Here is a 19,626-nt window from a genome sequence, read left to right as displayed (position 1 = left end):
CATGCACATGTTAGGCATAAGTGTTTTAATAGATAATATGCCACTATAATGAATGGTTACGCTAAATTTAGTGTGACTTATAGAATTTTCTGTGTTGACCTAAGTTTGTTTATGACTAGGAGCAGTCAAAGGTTGGCGCCCAACAGTTATAAAACCCAACTGTTATATTGATTGAGATGTTTCAATTTATGTGTGAGAAATATATGGTTATAAGTAAAGCTGAAGTAATGTTACAGCCATATGCAAAATACAGATTCGATGCCACATATTATAACGAAGTGAATTCGCGAAATACATACGAAATTGAAATCCAGGAACAGAGCAAAACAGGAAAAAAGAGAACCTAAATGAAATAACAACAGAATAGCGATCGCGAAACTCAACATTTCTTTCCCCTCATTTCTCCCTATAATACGACCACTGTGGTGAGTGTGACGTTTGCCTACGTCATAATTAGTTCAGTGTCCTGTGTTGAATAAATAACGTTCTTCCGATGATGAAGATTCTACAAACAATCTTGGCTTGTTACATAATATTCTGTTCTGTAAGACTTTGTGTGCTAAACATATAGGCGTAGGGGCCCAATTGACGCGATTTGGCACGTTAATGTTCATATCATATTGGCTTTTACACTAGTAATGGCGAATTAGTCGGGCAAGCTTAAAACTTTATTTTAATTACAAAGGAATATTTTTTTATTCTATTGATTTCCTTTTGCTACATCATCACAATTTATTGTAGGTGCCCGAAAAATTCTCAGCATTTTGCCCGAATTTTCACAAAAATATTTGGTTGGGGGGGGCGCAGGCCCCAAGCCCCCCGCCTCCTACGCCTATGGTGCTAAAACAACATAAACTATACATTGCTGAAATGGACAAGGGCTTGTAAATTGTTTGTTTACTCTTTTAATACGTGAAACACGTGATTGATAAGATATTCTTCCTACGTTATTCGTCTGTTATAATCCTACACGATGTATGAATGATTGGGCGTATTAAACCATGAAGAAATAAAGGGATAAATCCCGTCAAGTTTATCATTGTTTTCCCTTTCTTAATTACCGCCTTTCCTAGTTTTCCCAGCACCGGTTTAAACTTGCGGTTTTACATCTTACCGTTAGATTGATGAAGGTTTTCTCGTTCGTGTCAATACGATCGGATGTTAAAACGTCCTGGGGTGTTTACATTTAAAACAAAAATGAAGAGAGTTTTGATTAAAGATTTGTCACGTTCATAATACACGAGAAAATAGCTCCTTTAAACTTAGTAGAGACCAAATGCAACTGTTATATCCACATCGCGATGAAAGGTGAGAGGCACAGCAAGTGCATGCATCAGTATACTAAACTGAAATCAAGATTTTACCTTTGAGAGTGTATTTTATAATGAATCATGGATAGCTGATAGTGACTCTATGAATATTTATTAGACGATCGAGTCGCTATTTACAGTGATATATGAATGTGTAGTAAGCTCTATACATATGCCTCATGATATGAACATTGAAATGTGAATAATAAGGATACAATTCAAGAGACTTACACGAATAAGGATTGACTATGCTCTCATAGTGAAATCTATTAAGCGATATACAATGGGATAATTGCACTGGGTTTTATATTGTAGTCACTGATCCACATCAAATGTATGTATAGGTAGGTTACAGAAAAAATAGGCTTTCATTTTAAGTTACGTTCCTTCTAATTGTTGAGACACAATTCTTTAAATTTAAGCTTAACTCTTGAAACCAACTGCTGCATTCATTTTAGCTGACAAATATTAAGTATCAGTGATAGTTTGAAAATACACATAGGATTGTGTATAATTAACCCTTTTGACTGTTGTGATCGCTATTTTGATGCACCTTATCGTTTTGATGCTGTGTTTGATTTGATTTTTAATGCGACAAATGGTTCATATACTAGTTGTGTTTTTTTTTTTGTGGTTTTTTTTTTGCAATTGAGTTTCTGCTGATAATGTTATTAATACTGCGATAATTTCTTATGCTGATTGTTTTTGATGCTGTTAATGAGTTTGATGCTATGATTTTCTCGTATTATTCAAGGCTATGATCCTGTGCTGCATTGAATACGACGAATGTTTTATTATTACGATTATTTTTAATCCTGCGATGCTATATAGTCCGTTTGGGTTCTAATGCAGAAACGGTGATTTTTTTGGCCGTGTTGGCGCTCGATATAGTTCTACCATATGGCAAGGTGTTTAAATAATTCACCCTTCTTAATTCTGATCAGGTGTTCGTGTCTCAGCAAGAAATGGTTTATAAAACTCTTAGACCTTTGAGGGAAACGTGAAATCGGAGCTTACGTATAGGTGCTATGATCTAGACAAGTCAAAGATCTTTATCACAGAAGAAGAAGAAGAAAAACTTGTTGATTGTCGGTAGCTGTTATGTCTTGAGAGATTTGCATTGTACGATGTCCAAATTATACAGAACGAAAATGTGATTGTGAGATAACAGAGTTTAATTGACATATGCTAAGCTCTAGAGAACGAAATGCGTTTTGCGCTATATAACTTGAATAATGTGTACAGTTAAATTATGGTTATATTAGTATCTGTAATTTGATGGGTTTATGGCCATATGAAAGTCACAACCTTGTGTATAAGGCTCAACTCATGCGGGTAAAGGGAACGTATAAATAGTTCATCAAAAATGTTTAGATATAAATAACAGCTAAATAGCATTTTCATACGTCCAGACTTAGACTTCATATAGAATTCAACCTTCTCTAATGTTTACAGATCGGGCAATGTAGTTACATGCATGGTTACCTCATTCTGCGTCCAGATATAATTTAAAACACGAATTGTAAATACGATTAATTTACATAGAATGAATATTCAGTTTATCAATGTTGTCTCCCTGTTGCTAGGAAGGCTGCTATATCTTGAATAAAATTATCGGTCGTTACATTGCTATCATGAGGCTGCTATTTACGATATAAATATAAAATCCACATAAACCTTTCAAAGACACAACTAGGCGGGTTCATGATAAAAAAAATTAAGCCAGCCCCCATGACTGACAATCCTCAGGGCTAAGTTAGCAATTAGACCTTAAACGGTCGCGTACATCCATTTAGCCTTAAAGGAGCGTTTCTACATATAGTTGGCACACTATTACAATTAGCACAATGTTACAGGGATACTGACACATCAGGAGAAAGCATCTATAAGCAGACATATATACTGCCACTTAAAGTTTCCTATTTATTGGAGTATCAACACCAACGTTCTAAGTTAGCATTTTAAGCCTGGGTGGACACGAAATTGCTCTGGAGGGCCACATTATACGAAATCCACTTACGGATGTACAGACCGAATATTTCCACATCTGTATTTTCACATCTGTTTTTTTAAACATCCTAACGCAAGTGTATGCCGTATATATATACACTCTCTTAAAGCACACATCGTGCATGTTTTTTTACTTGAATTTGAAAGACAAAAACCTCCGCAGGAATAGAAAACCCGGACCACGGATCATTTTGCCTTCATTTCACTGGCTTCCTGTGCTTGTAATGTTACATTTTGGTTGTGCGCTGCTGAAGGTTTGCACGTTAACAGTCCATATCAGTACATTGTAATGCCAAGTAATTCAACAAGAACATATTTGTTCCATCATGTAATCAATCGAACGCGAAAACCGTTACTTTATTTAATTGATAATATCAAACTGCCCAAAAATGAAATAGGCCTAACTTTAATGTGTTGACGTTGAATCACTATATGGTTCATGTCAGTATAGGTCTCAGTCAGTTTTACTTTCACATAGAGCAGAATATATAAAAAAAAAAATCCCATGAAATCTGAAATACGAGCACACTTGTTTGATATAGTGCAAACCGTGTACTTTTCTGCGATTAATGCTGGTTACCTGTACTCTTGTGTGTTGTGAATAATTACAACACGACGTCTTCACTCAATTGTGATAGACTTCCAATATAATGCCAGTGAAATTGCCTTTTGGCAAATCGTGGCGTTGGTAACATCGAAATATATTTTATAAGGTTTATGTTGCCATAGAAACAACAGTTAAACACATTTCTCTCTGAATATAAGTTTTCATCCATTCACACCCCCTTTTAAAGAAATAAAAGGTTCGCTTAAAGTGTTCATTAAGTGCAAACGTATAAAAACTGCATGACAATTTGGAAGTGAATTTGTCATGGAGACAGTCTATTGAGAGTAGTATGTAGGCTAATTGACTTATCACAGCCTTTAACATTTCGCCTGTGGTTTGGTGATTTAATTACACATGGCTCTTGTTATCTCTAACGGTTCAGCCATTTCTTATTAACCTTAAAATAAACTTGTTTACATGACGACAATAAAACTATACGTGCAGTGCGTGGACTGTCAGTTAAGCAAAGTTGTGTGTACTTTTGTTATCGCTTTCAGTAATTGTTTTATTTTCTTCTAAAGAACTCGGGGAAGTCAATCGCAGACTGAGTCTTTATACCAAATAAACTATAGTCAATTGACACACTTCATATGCATAATGATATATCCTTTGGAAAAACTGAATGTCAGTTGCCCGGAAAGTTACGGATGTGTATATTGTATAACCCTCTGCACAGAAATAAACAAATTTAAGCATAATTAATGTAGTATGGACCTATTCAGTATGCAGGAACTTTTCAACAGCTGAAGCGCGTGAAACTGATAAATTGATTAATAGTATTGTAACGCATTATTTCACAAAGGCAAGACTATGATTTTTGTACATTTAAACCATAAAATACCAAAACTTTGCGCTCCTGCATGTCGCTTGCCAAAACCCCCATATTTAATATAAATTATCCTCTGTTGGAAATCACACTAACGTTAATCGTGAAAGGTTATGTTAATTTAAATTTAAAATACGATGAATATTCGACTTAACGTCAGTCTATGTACAGTAGCAGCCTAGATCTTATCGTATAGAGTGAAATTATTATACCATTCATTGTTAATTATCATCTATATTCTGCTTTCAGCTCCTCCTACAAATATTAATTTATACAACAAATGCCACATTTAAGTCTGTGGGAAGGAGGCCGGGATGTGCACTCGTATGTCAGGTATATTGTTTGTTTATATAAAAGTTGATTAACGCTGAAAGACAGTGCTTGTCTAGTGACCAGACCCTGACTAACGCTGAAAGACAGTGCTTGTCTATAGTGACCAGACCCACACCCTTTCAAAGGAAATATCAAAAATGCACATCGCTAGTCGTCCAACAGAGGAAACCTGGAATCTAGCCAAGCATTGAGATTTTTTAATTAACTATAAAGATGCTGAACATTGAATATTTCCAATGGGAAAGTATAGCAGCTATATAACAAAATGTGGGTCACTGCATGTGCATCTCAGTAAATAAACACACCAATACAAAACAAACACACTCAATGCATTTTATAATTGTTAATCATGCTAACAAATCACACACATTGTCGTAAAACCCTTAACCAGAGAAGATTGTATCAATATTCATAAATAAAACCGCTTTTAATATTTTTCACCTGTTTCCAAATTACCAATTACTTTGTAAACTGGTTGGTATTTTTTTTATAATTCCAGGTGTAAAACTGGCATAATGCTGCCACAGTTTTCCTTCTCTCATATTGGTTGAAAAGCAAACATCTGAATCTTCAATCGTTTACCTTCCACGGCTACATTTATTTGATATTGGCACTTCATTTATCATCCATTATCAGTCAAGTTTATGTTGAAAGATGTTACAATATTTGACGACACTTGAACTTCAGCCATATACAGTTCTTGTTTTTGTATCCTGATGATTACGTCTATAGTGAAACCTATGGAACATTAAGAGAAGAAAATTAAATATCAAATAGACTTCATAAGAGAGAAACTAAATGAATGAAAGTTATGATTTAACACTGGGGTAAACGTGAATTATGTAACTACCACTCGATTAAAAGATAAAGGAAAGCCAATATTTTCAATTAATAATTCTTATCAACGAGTTAATAATTCGTCGCGATGAATTATGTGCGAAAGAAATATTTCAACACGGTTTTAACTTTTTATTTAGCATGGCCCAAATGAGCTTTCGTATTTAGCCAAACATACCTGCATTTCTGTTCACTTGAATGCTTGACGTGTTACTCGTTTTACCAGCACTGTATTATATATGTATTTGTATGTATTTTAGAACCTCCTGTAAACAGGAACTCGCGAAAATGCCTCATTAGCAGTCTCTTAGATTCATATTTAACGTTCATGATTATGAATTGTCAATTGTCAACAACTCTGTAACTGGACGACATACATTAATCTCGGAGTGACGCGAACCGTGGACTTATGATTGAATGGCACAGGCGTTAATCACTGAGCTAACACTCCTTGATTTTTATACAATATTATACAATTTTAAGTCTCAGCCTTTGTTATCCCTTTAATAATTTCTAATTCCAGACGGCCTAATTATCTGTATCTTATTTTTAGGGATTCCAGAAATATGAGCGTCTCATTTATGTATGTATTGTACCTACAAAGGAAAACATTTGATTGAAAATGAAACCTGTACGAAAGGAAGTTAATTTAGCGCTAACGTGGCTGAATGGATTGCGCTATTGTACTTTCATTAATTTGTGGAGGGGTGCTGGAGAAATGCAGAAGACTAACTATTGTGGAGCGTTGAGACTTCGGGATACATCGGCGCAATTTTTAACTGGACCTCGGTTACAATTAGTTATTGTTTTATATGTGGTATGTGGTTATAATTACTGATTTCTTTAACAGGATAGAAACTGAAGCAAATATAGAATGCACTCGGGTACTGACTTTTCAAAATTTAAATGGTTAGCAACAATTTAATGCACTCTGCAGTACATGTATTGGAAGATCTTAACGTCCTCAAAGTGAACATGCAAATTATACTGTTCTGTATTGGAAAGGAATATTTATATATATTGATATTTTGTAACTATACCAACGCTCAATGTGCCTTCAAACGTTTTCCTGAAATAAATCGATCCGTAGACAAACTGAGACGAACTAAAGTATGATTCATTCAGCGTTATGCCTCACATTTTTGAAAGTTATCTCGCGAAAAAAGCTAATATATTTATAATCATCGCTATTGACTGCATCTTGTATTATGTTGTATAAGGTTCTTTTCCCAAGCAATTCAGAAATATTAGATTTAAAGTTATTAATATTTGATTAGCTCATATTCCTGCATGGAGATCATTACAATTGAATACAAAATATTGCTTTCACGATTATGATAATCTGCCATTATAATGTTACGAGTTAACGTTCCAGGCCATGTGTTTTTTTACATTTCTGCATACACATTCTGAGAGTTCGCCGCGCCATGAGCGTTTAAACGGAAACAATAGCGCATGAATGATAGGGAGACCATATGTTTCTCAAGAACTATTCCCCTAAACGCAGTTGCCTTTCATGAACGATCCTAATTAAAATGAAATTCAAATTCAAAGGGATTGTTTCAGGTATAATTTAATTACTAACACTCTGACACTGTATAGTTGCCCAGTTTGCAGGTGCCTAAATTAACCTCATCTCTGTTTCTGCAAATGTTGGAACATTTTGTGTAAAGATATGCCCCCCCCCCCCCCACTCAGCAACAAAGTTAAACTTTATCCCGAAACACTATATTAAGAAGCTATATTGACTAGTAGTAAATATGGTTGTGCTTTATTGCTCTATAAAGACGGCTTGTACTCTATACAGACGTATATTGCTCTACACAGACGGCTGTACTCTATACAGATGTATATTACTCTATAAAGACGTATATCACTCTATAAAGACGCCTATTGCTTTATACAGACGTCTTTTGCTCTATACAGACGCCTATTGTTGGTGGGAGAAAGGAAGGGGGCGAGCAATGAATACTTGTAGCCTATATCTATCTATACATATATATATATATATATATATATATATATATATATATATATATATCCGTTCTAGTTTGGGTCTGTCAGTATGGAACTAGAGTAAGAAATAGCTGACATCTTACTGGGAGTTTCTCTTGAATATTATATATTGACTTATGAGCTGGTTCTGTTCTTTGACGATGCAAGCTCTTTTGACTGTTGTATAGTAGATTTGGCTGGTATGATTTTCGTTTCTATACTGTAAGGTTTGTCTATAGGGTAGTGGTTTCGAATAACCTTATTTCTTATTCTTCTGGTTTTAAAGGTGGTTCAATCTAGTATTAAATGGCCCAGGCCGGTTAGGATGGTTAGGATTATAGCTTCTAAGCTTCGGATGGTTCGATAAGGTGTGAGGTGTTTTCTTTAACATTGGACCATGTTTGTCGCGCTGGATCAACTTGGGCTGGATGATTCAGACTTGATTTTTTTTTGGTTTGTGTACTTAAGCTTTTAACCACAGAAACAGACTATATTGCTTTTCGTAATGTAAACAGGTAATTCGTAAAAAATATCTGTGTAAGTTAACTAATTTAGGCTTAAAATTTTATTTTATTTGATCATGATTTATATCGCTCGGAACAGTTAAACAGTTAATGACAGAAATTAGGGAATGTTAGTGTTTGCCTCTGTTCGTGATAAAACTATACGATATAAGTCACTTTAGGCAAGTTGTACCAATAATACTTAATAAAGTTAACAAGAGAGGACCTTTATGTTGGTTTTAACCAATCAAGCCTTGAATTAATATATACTCGAACAATGGTATTATGAGAAAGGAAAGGAAAAGCTGACAAAACAGTTTCAAAACTTGCTTGCAAATTTCCAACTGTGATACAATACATTAAGACCACGGCACGTATATTACATTTAATGTGTTATATCATCGTATTCCCAGCTACGTTAAACATCAGCAACCACTGAGCCAAACCAATCCATCGCGTGCAGCTCGCATATTCATGATATGAATGATAAACCATTTCGTACTTGCATGCTGTTTTGCAAAAATATCGATTGTTCGACATAATCGCGGACCTGTGACATTTGTTTGCGGTTGCTTTATTTCTTTCGAGTTGGTCTGACTGTGCTAAGAAATCTTTTCAAAACACTAAGCCAATTTGAATTCATTGTCTAGCAAATTTTTCAATGTATTAATATAATAAAAGAAAAAGGTATGGCGCTTTAGAACGCATGTGAACGAATCGGAGCCGCGGATAGAGACATCTGCTCTGAAATGAAAAGAGTAATAGCGCCATCCTTTTCGGTTTTAATTGAATTGAAATATTTACTATGCGAGTTAAATGTAATTCCGATGTTCTCGTCAGGAATGGTATTTCCGATTTCTGATTTCAAACCTTATTCAGTATTTGGTAGAGGAAATCATCGCTCTTCTGGCAATATATTTATCTATCGGAAATAAATCGCGTGCACTGCTACCAAGCAAACAGCTCCGGTGAACATACTCTTTACATGAGATGCAGCTGCCTAGAATACAAAAAAATAATGTATGTTTCTTACAACTTTTTAGACGCAAAACAAGTTTATTCAGGTTTTCTCTTAATATATCAACAATAAATAAGGATGATAATAACAGATTTCACACAAAAAGAGCAAAGAGTACTGACTGGCACCATAAAGTATTATAAAGTTTACTGTTGCGGAAAACAGAGATCAGGGAACACAGAAAATAGCTACAAAACTTCAGGATACTAAAATGAACAAATGGTATGACTTGATCAAGCATTCTTACACCATCAAGATTCCTCGAGCCGATAATATCAGTAAATCTACTGATGTGGCTTTCTGTAGTGAAAATGAGTTACTTGTCTGATTGAGTTTGCAGGTTTTTTAATTATATTTTTAATTTTAATTTTTAATTTTATGAGTGAGAAAGGCTTCACACAAGTATTATCGAGCAGGAACACGAAGAGACAACCTAACTAATATTGTGCTTAGGTTTGACTATCTTGTTTCACGTCACGGTTGTTGAGTCTCTAATATTAGAAGGGAAAATTGTCATGTGGAATCATTGTCATGTGATAGAGTCAGTATCATCCACAGTGTGTTTGATTTTGTTACGTAACATTAGTGATTGAAATATATATATACCCCGAGCCCGCCCTCACATCAATGAATGTTGCTTCATATTCTATTTCAAGATTCATTAATAAAATTCTTTAATTCAGTAAAAAACAAAAAGATGAGGGAAAGATGAAGGTTTTACAAGAGCAGAAGGGAAAAGGATTTACTTATGGTACAAATTTAAACGAAATCATCATTTCAGAGTGTTTTAAAATTTACTTTGACATATTTTCAAGGATGTTTTTCATTAACACCCAATAACGATGCAGTTCATTTGTACATTAGGTGTCAATCCCAATGATGTAAAGAGTCACGGAAAGTTTTGCACATTTCCTTTTGGTGTTTCAGTGTGGAAGACGAACTATGTTCAGCTAAACAGAATCACTAAGAAATCACAGAGAGAGTCTAATAGTTTGGATATTACGTTTAATGTAATACCCGGCACATTTGGTAAGATTACCGGAAATTGACGTCTGTGCCCAGAAATTGACGACTACTCGATAACAAAACTGCTTTAACGTTTTAACGCGTACAGGCTTCAATCATCGATCAAAATTCTTGGTAAATTATTTCATATTTTTTTTAACGGTTGCGAGAATATTAATAATGCCACTATGTATGTGCCTATATCTATGTTGTACCCCGTGATATCTCTTCACCAAGCTACATATTAAGACCGTCGCGTAAAGCAATAGAAATGTTACCTTCGTGCAGTCCTGACGTCTATTGCTCTATATTCAGACGTCTATTACTCTAAACAGACGTCTGTTACTCTATACAGACGTCTATTGCTCTATACAAACGCCTATTGTTCTATACAGACGCCAATTACCCTATACAGACGTCTATACTCTATACAGACATTTTTTTGCTCTATACAGACGTTTGTTGCTCCATACAGACGTATATTGCTATATACAGACGCCTTTTGCTCTATACAGACGCCTTTTGCTATATACAGACGCCTACTGCTCTATACAGAAGTATATTGCTCTAAACAGACGTATATTGCTCTATACAGACGTCCAATAATATATACAGACGTCTATCACTCTACACAGACGTCTATAATAATGCTCTATACAGACGTCTATTGCTCCATACAGATGTCTATCACTCTATGCTGACGTCTATTGTTCTATACAGACGTCTATTACTCTATACAGACGTATATTACTCAATACATACGTCTATTATTCTACACAGATGTCTATTGCTCTAAAAGACGTCCATTACTCTATACAGACACCCATTGCTCTATACAGACTTCTTTTGCTCCATACATCTAAAGCGTGCATTTCATCGCATATTCATTTCGTTTCGGCTTTGAGAATTAGATTTATCACGAAAACGGTATGGTCGGTTAAATTAGAAAATTTACGACTTTGTCAAGGAGCGTCTCACTAGGGCTTTTAAATTCTCCAAAATTATCATCTTAGATTGGAATTGTTTATGTTACGATGTAAGCATTGTCACTTGCGAGTATTCTTTAATCCCCCTTTTTTCTTTTTCCTTGTTTGGCTTTGTATAGGAACTCACTAATAAAATAATGGAACAAGTTCGCAGTTCTAACTCGCCCTTAACAAAACTAAAAGAAATGAAAATTTACCACGAAATTATCTGTATGTATAAAGTAACAGAGGGTCTTATGTGTGTTCATTTTATCCTCATACAGACCTGTTTCCAGTCACCTATATAGACATCAGTTCTGTGGTATCTAATGGGTGCTGTCGTATGCAGTTCGTCACCATACCCCGTAGAACCCTCCCGTATCAACAACCAACCAGTGGACAAACCACTCGATGCTCCTACACACAGAACAGAACAAATTCATCAAAATATAAATCAAGAAACGGAAGACAAGACATCTCCAAATATAGAACAAATAAAGGTTATTGAGGAAAATACAAGAAAAGACGAGCATAATCATCATCAGGATTCCGAAGAACACTCGGCAAAGATTAAAACACTGGATAAAAACGCCCCTGAACCATCTCAATCACAGCAAGAGGAAGCTGTGTCTGAGCCACCAAACATGTCGGAGGAGAAAGCTGAGAACTTTATGGGTGTATCACCGGTAGCATTGGCAGAAGCCCTCTCCAGGTTACCGAGGAAATCGCGGAGTCGGCTACGGTCCACGCCGGGGAGGATCGAGAGCGTTCGATGCTGGCAAGAGAAACGTCAAGAATGGAGAAAGAGTAAGTACACTTGAGATCATATCAAATATAATAATGCTTTAATGCGTACATACATCGATACCAAGCAACAACAAATAAAATAATGCTTTAATGCGTACATACATCGATACCAAGCAACAACCGGTCAAATTACCGATCCTTACAGTTAAGAGATAGCAAACATTACTAGAAACATAACTTTTGGTCAAAGAGGGTTCGGGATGGTCCAGGGCGCTATTCCTATGGTAACAGCGATTTTTCATTGCATGGAAATGGTGCTTCCATCTCCTTGCTGTTCGGTGTCCATTATATAATATTTATGTTTTTTACTCTCGTGTCCTATGCCCAGAAACGTTTGCATTTATGTTATCGGATAGTTTGACGGGTGTATGAGCTTGTGGAGATTTCTGTATTTCGCTTAAACCTCAGCCTTAGACTGTATTAGACTTATTATTGAGGTTGAAATAATGAAAAAGGTAAGGAAACTTCGAATCGTACCTCATTAATGTTAATGTTGAGTTACCTCCACCATGGCGCGTAACCATGCTCGATATAGCTAAAAAGCTGTTGCTATAAAGACATTTAACATCTTGTGTGATGTGTAAGTAATGACTATGGGGTTTTCACAGGTCAGCTTCAAATTCAAAATGATAATTCATTACATTCATTAAGGACTGGTGACATAAAGGCATTAATATTGTCTATGTATCAGACGCGGTATGATTTTACGTACAAAAAGATACCTATACAACCCGCAAATCAATCTGTTAAAGAATAGTAATAGATGGCGCTACTAATGTATGTTTGTATTGTATGTATTTGAGATCGGCCTGCAAGCAGGAACTCGCGAAGAAGCCTCATTTGCTTATCAAAGCCGCAAGCTGACCGAATCAGTCTCTTACATTCATATTTAACGTCCATAATTATGAATAGTCAATTGTCAACAACTCTGCAACTGGACGACATACATTAATCTTTGAGTGACTCGAACTGTGGACCTTATGATTGGAAGGCACCTGCGTTAACCACTGAGCTAAAACTCCTAATAATAAGGAATTGTGGGTAAAACATTCAATTCAAACCTTTAGGGAACTTCAAGATGTGAATTTTCAACTACGTGACACTTTACGTGCAGGTCAAGGGGAGATACACATATTAACGAAATGAAGTATGTATGTATGTATGTATGTATGTATGTATGTATGTATGTATGTATGTATGTATGTATGTATGTATGTATGTATGTATGTATGTATGTATGTATGTATGTATGTATGTATGTATGCTTGAACGGACACATCAATCTGGGGACTTGTGTTTGAATACACACCTAGAAGGGGGGGACAAATTTTTTAATTGGGGGACACCTAGGTGTCCCCCAATTAATGTTTGTCTTAAAAGCCCTAGGGAGCAATAAAGGGTCATTTAATTAATTAATTAAGGCAGTCCTCTAATTGAGGTGTGTATTCAAACAGTGTGTTTTGTGTTTTCTGAAACACAATACACACTAATATTGGTGTATAACATTAAGGAATGGCGCCCTCTTCAATATATGTTGCAGTTGAGGGTGGGTATTCAGATTTACTGGTAATTTGTACAGTTTTTTTGGGTTGACAAAGGGTGCTGGTGGGTGACCTTGTGTGTACCGACGCTGTGGCACTCAAACTACAAAAATGGTCAGGTGAAGGTTAAGTTTTATTTGATCATTTTAGTACCTTTCCAACTGCAGGAAACTGTGGTCATTGTGCATCTCGACTGCACTGCAACCACTGCACTGTCCAATACTGGCTTCGCTATAGATATTGGGGATTGAAGCCCCGTTTAAGTAAACAAGACTCTATCCATACCCACCATTCTAGTTATAAGTATTTTAGTGAAATGTCCTGCACTGGATTAAGCCATGAAAAGCATTATTTCATTCCACCAAATGTGCTCCCACCATTCTTGGTGATGACTTTCCCCTTGATACCAAGACAGGAGGAAGGAGCTTGCCATAACCACTGAGAAATTCAGTGCCATGTCATATCCAGCATGAACCAGATTGCACTTTCCCCATGCCCACATGATCCAACCCATGTTAGAAACAGATTGGGACACCACTGAACTTTGTCAAGCATTTGAGATAAGAGAACATGGGGTGATTTAAGCACTCCTGTATCCTTCAAATGTATCCTTAGACTGAGGTATATGGGGCATGAATTTTACATAACTACATAAGCATATGATGAAAAAATATATATATTACATATATATTTATTTATATATGTTATTATAATATATATATATATATATATATATATATTCCCACAAGGATATAATTGGTATTTACCAGAGACTGACAGAAAGTTCCATTAAGAAATTACAGGTACCTTGCTTTAAAGCTGGCAGGCAAGCGCAATAAGATGTCAACATGATCAAGGATTAAAACATTGTTACATATCAATTATAAGTGGTGCAGTTGAGAAATAATGACAGCTAGGGTGAGAAAGTACATTTATGAATGGTATTATATTGAATGCACCATAATATCTCACTCATTTAACTATTCCTTTTATCTAGTAACAAATGTTTGTGGGTGAGTAGGTGTCAGTTTATGCAGGAGCTGAAGATCTATAATTTAGTATTTCAGTATGCTAAGTATACAAGTGCCATTATATAAACTTTGTGAATAACTTCGCATGTGTGAAATGATGCTGTTGGGCAAGCTGATTTCTGAATAATCTGCGGCTGGTCATCAACATTGAGAAAACTTAGCCGTTCCATGTGAAGCTGACTGGTAAGTTACCTTAACTTACAAATACACATGAAGTTATTAGGTGAAAGTCACTCCTATGTTATGAATATCCTTTACTAGAATAGCCTTTAAAGCTTGATAATAACTTTTAAAGTAGCAAAACAATCTGATCAATTGGCTTAAAACCACAGAACTCAGAGTTCGTCACATTTAAGAAAGTCCATATTGTTACCAAATTGTGTCAATAGGATGGTAACTGCATGCCTTCACTACCATACTAAGTTGCCATTGTTCACTGGGGTAATGTTGACTAGGATTCCCCATCTTTTTGGATTATGAGAATACTTGAGGTGGTCAAGCAATGTTTACAGTTTGATATCATTCCCTGTTAAAGTAGCATATAGGGTGTGCCAGCTCTCAGCATTTCCAATGACATTTAGTTTTAAAGTGAATTTTTATTTTACTTTTTCAAGGCCCAAAATAATGCTTACATGCTGTAGATATTACCTGTATTTTCTTATTTTGCAAAACTTAATTAAGCTGAATGCTACTGTGATTGTGCTTAAATTCATTATCAACATTGGCAGTCTAAGATTGAAAGTAATTAAGGTAACCTTGCATTTTATTTCCAGTGTAGATTACAACTTAATCCATAAGTTTACAATTACCCTCATCCTTATTCTATTTTTTTTAAATCTTCATAATTATGGAATTTAAAGAGAGTTAATTCTCCCTTTTCTGATCCCAGTGTCATGCAAGGTATGAGGACTCATCGCATTTTGCAGGAAATGAGCACATAACTGATGGGTAAGTTATATATCTTTTAATTATCCAATATATGTAAGGGTATAGCTCTGCAGTATTCATTTGAACATTTATGTGTACCCTGCTAGCTCTCTCTAATATGAATGCAAAGCCCTGTATATAACCTTTACATAGAGGCATGACTAGTGATTGTCAATATTGAACCTCTGACTATACAGACTCTCCTTCCACTGCCCTCCCGGAACCCCTCATCCAAAAGAGCAAAAACAAGCAGGGTTTCCCTATTAAGTGCAAATTGCAAATCATGCAGCTTTGCTCAATATCTATACTCTCTGTCACAAGACTATGAAGAATGTCAATGTGGTATCCTTCCATCACTTATGGCCAGTCATATCAGAAGTATGAAAATAAACAGGCATTTTGGAATAATAATAATAATAATAATAAATGAGACTTATACAGCGCCAAATCAGTAAACAAAAGTCAATGCTCAAAGCGCTTTACAGAGAACAAGTGAAAGAATGGGTCTTAAGTAGACTTTTGAAAGTAGAAAGTTTATAGCATGTTCCAATGTTCGAATGTGATCTGGTAACTTGCCCCAGAGATAAGACCCAGAGTATTAGAAGCATCTGTAACCATAGTTCTTCAATCATGGTTTTGGAACAGTTAAATACAGTTTGTTGGAGGAAAGAAGTGTGAGAGTTGGAAAATATGGCAAGAGAAGTTGTGACAGGTACACAGGCTGTTCCAGATGATGAGCACAAAAGGTGAGAAGAAGTAGTTTATACTGAATTCTGTAGCCGATAATGAAGTTACTCCAGAAGTGGGGTGGTTCGGCAATTGATTTTTTTACTAATACACTTTCAGCTTCCCCAAATTCCCTTCAACTGCAAAAAGAAACACTAAGGTATTTTTTGGGGAATTTCATCCTGGAGGATTTACTTCATAAATTGAATATTCACTATAAAATATATTCAGCATATATATATAGATTTACCATATAAATTCAATATTTAAATTCCAGATATGCAATGCACAGTCAGTATGGTAGCATGCACATTGAACCATCTGGATTTGTACTTTACTTATTCATTATAATATATCATTATTTTTATCCTCTTTGATTACTTTTTAGGATTGTATATTTAATATACAATTCACACACTTCATACTCTAACAAGTCCAACTACTAATGAGATTGTAACTTTGTTAACTACTCTAGTACTCTGTAAAATGTTACAAAGTGATGACATCAAAGCGATTGTCACCCAAAGATGTAAAATCTAAACGAACCCCATTCCCGACCCCCCCCCCTTCCTAACACACAAACACACACAAATCATGTGTTGATAACTTTTATGATGTCTGTTTTAATTATCATGCTCTAATTACTAATTTAATAGATATGATTACTCTTAAACCCAAACTAAGGTGACTATTTTGTATACCTGAGGTAAAACCCCTACGGGAGCTTAAAAGTGCCATTAAAATAAGAAAAGCTTTGCCCCATAAGTAAACCTTTTCAGTAAATTGTTTAGATCTCAAGATGATATCTTATCAAATATGAGAAAAATGTTGGATTGCTCAGTTGCTTTCACTCCACAATTTACTATTCTTCTGCAAAATGTATATTCTTCAATTCATGCCAACTGAGCAATTGAACAATATTCTGGAAAATATTTAACTGACAACTTATCTAGTCATAAGGTGATGTGGAAGATTTAGAGTTACCATGTTAATATAACACAACATCTTGACAAAATATTGAACCTTGGTTGAGATACCAAGTTACGCTAACTTGAAATCTCCGTAAAATTTGTTGAAACGATGAGTTGCCATGTTACACCTAACTCGTCATCTCGACAAAATTTTGATTTTTGGCGAGATACCAAGTTAAGCTAGCTTGACATCTCATTACATTTTTTGGATTCGAGACAAAACATGACCAAATGATAAGTCACCTTTGCTAAAATGAATCCTACATTGTAACATGTAAAATTGTAAAATATATCTAAAGACCAAAAAGTTTGTGATAACTTTGCCTCTCTCTCCCTCCCTCCCCATCCAGATGCCATTGTATTGTGCTATTGTACAGTTGTTCGGTACTAAGCATTTACTGTCAGTTTGTTGTAAGCGCTAGATAGAAAAATTCAGGAATGAGCTCCATACAGTATTAATGAAAGCAATGTTAACCTTTTGTCTGCACACTTAAAGACATATACAACATGAACCCTATACCTTTTCTTCGTCATTATGTCTTATCACAGGACCCACGAAGGTTATTCCCCAACACCAAACCCACCTCTACCCTCCCCCTCCCCCCCCAGCCTCCCCTCCTACAGTCCCAAACTTTCTTGATGACGTAATTATATTTCTTATTTGAAATGGGAATTGACTATAGTACCGGTAATAAACTACTATGTGAATTTAACATCGAAAGAGAAAACTTCAATAGCACATGTAAGTAATGAAACAAGGTACCGTATTCAAGTTTGAATGTAATATAATGTCACACATGAGTGGATATACTAACAATCATTACATGAGAATTAACAACCCTGGTAAACACCCGAGTTGGTATACTTTCTTTTCATGTAAGTAATGAAACAAGGTACCGTATTTCAAGTTTGAATGTAATATAATGTCACACATGAGTGGATATACTAACAATCATTACATGAGAATTAACAACCCTGGTAAACACCCGAGTTGGTATACTTTCTTTTCACGTAAGTAATGAAACAAGGTTCCGTATTCAAGTTTGAATGTATATATAATGTCACACATGAGTGGATATACTAACAATCATTACATGAGAATTAACAACCCTGGTAAACACCCGAGTTGGTATACTTTCTTTTCATGTCAGTAATGAAACAAGGTACCGTATTTCAAGTTTGAATGTAATATAATGTCACACATGAGTGGATATACTAACAATCATTACATGAGAATTAACAACCCTGGTAAACACCCGAGTTGGTATACTTTCTTTTCATGTAAGTAATGAAACAAGGTTCCGTATTCAAGTTTGAATGTATATATAATGTCACACATGAGTGGATATACTAACAATCATTACATGAGAATTAACAACCCTGGTAAACACCCGAGTTGGTAACCTTTCTTTCCACGCTTCCGAAAAGCACTCTTACTGACAGTTTGAGCAGTATCAATGTAATATGCTTCTGTCAGATTAGGAACGGTTAGGAACTGTTCATATATACTGTCAGTATAGGTCAGCTTTGACGCATGATATGAGAGAATAGTATAGAGAAGCGGTACTATAGCATTGGTTATAGGCATCCTGCAGGTGGGACCAAAAGTTCCTTCTATAAGTATTAAGTTGTTACATATCACGCTTCAGAGCACTTGAACTGAGAGTATATGGCAGCAACTACATTACAATAAAATGTTGTTAACTTGAATACCACGAACCCTTCTAATTATTTGTAAGAGAATCTTTTAGCATTCTGATTCCAGGCCATGTAACTTTAGTCAATGTTGTGAACACTTTAATGTGCTACATAAGGTGCAAGCTACTTCCATTCAAATATAGTACGCATTACGTGTGTTAATTAGATATGCAACTTCATTACTTCTAATTCTAACATATTTCAATTATTCTTAGAGTCATAAGGGGAAGGATATGGTTTTCTTTGGAATTGAACAAAGCAACATTTGACTGGCTCTTGAACAATTTACATTAAAGTTACCACCTCATGGGCCTGTACGGAATAACATACTTTTAAACGTTTTCAAACTATATGACTATGGAGACGTTCATTGGTACTTTACTATCCTTGTTTAATATCAATGAAATATTCACAATTGAACAAAGCCTCCAAAGTTAAATCAGTAAATCAAAATAAATTTAGTACTCCCACATTATACTTTACACCAAGAATTATGTAAAATGTGCACATATTTGA

At 35.3% G+C, this 19,626-nt stretch overlaps 1 protein-coding gene and 1 long non-coding RNA gene across 5 annotated transcripts in view; both read left to right on the top strand.

Moving 5' to 3' along the window:
• The window catches only part of LOC139964861 (dual specificity calcium/calmodulin-dependent 3',5'-cyclic nucleotide phosphodiesterase 1A-like), a 272,661-nt gene that overhangs the window by 25,524 nt on the left and 227,511 nt on the right, over positions 1 to 19,626 (top strand). For 2 of the 3 annotated variants that reach the window (XM_071966902.1, XM_071966904.1), the window contains exon 2: positions 11,694 to 12,216. In XM_071966902.1, the coding sequence (XP_071823003.1) occupies positions 11,739 to 12,216 (478 nt within the window). In that variant the 5' untranslated portion in view covers positions 11,694 to 11,738. Of the gene's footprint in view, positions 1 to 10,421; positions 10,580 to 11,693; positions 12,217 to 19,626 lie in introns of those variants that run through there. The other variant, XM_071966903.1, reaches the window with a different exon arrangement.
• Positions 12,228 to 19,626, top strand: part of LOC139964865 (uncharacterized) — a 71,349-nt gene continuing 63,950 nt past the window's right edge. The window contains exons 1-2 of one of the 2 annotated variants that reach the window (XR_011792114.1): positions 12,228 to 14,971; positions 15,678 to 15,736. This is a non-coding gene — a long non-coding RNA (uncharacterized lncRNA). The remainder of the gene's footprint in view (positions 14,972 to 15,677; positions 15,737 to 19,626) is intronic. The other variant, XR_011792113.1, reaches the window with a different exon arrangement.

The sequence above is a fragment of the Apostichopus japonicus genome, chromosome 23 (assembly GCF_037975245.1).
Source record: "Apostichopus japonicus isolate 1M-3 chromosome 23, ASM3797524v1, whole genome shotgun sequence".
Lineage (NCBI taxonomy): Eukaryota > Metazoa > Echinodermata > Holothuroidea > Aspidochirotida > Stichopodidae > Apostichopus > Apostichopus japonicus.
This window is presented reverse-complemented; position numbering and strand designations above follow the sequence as displayed.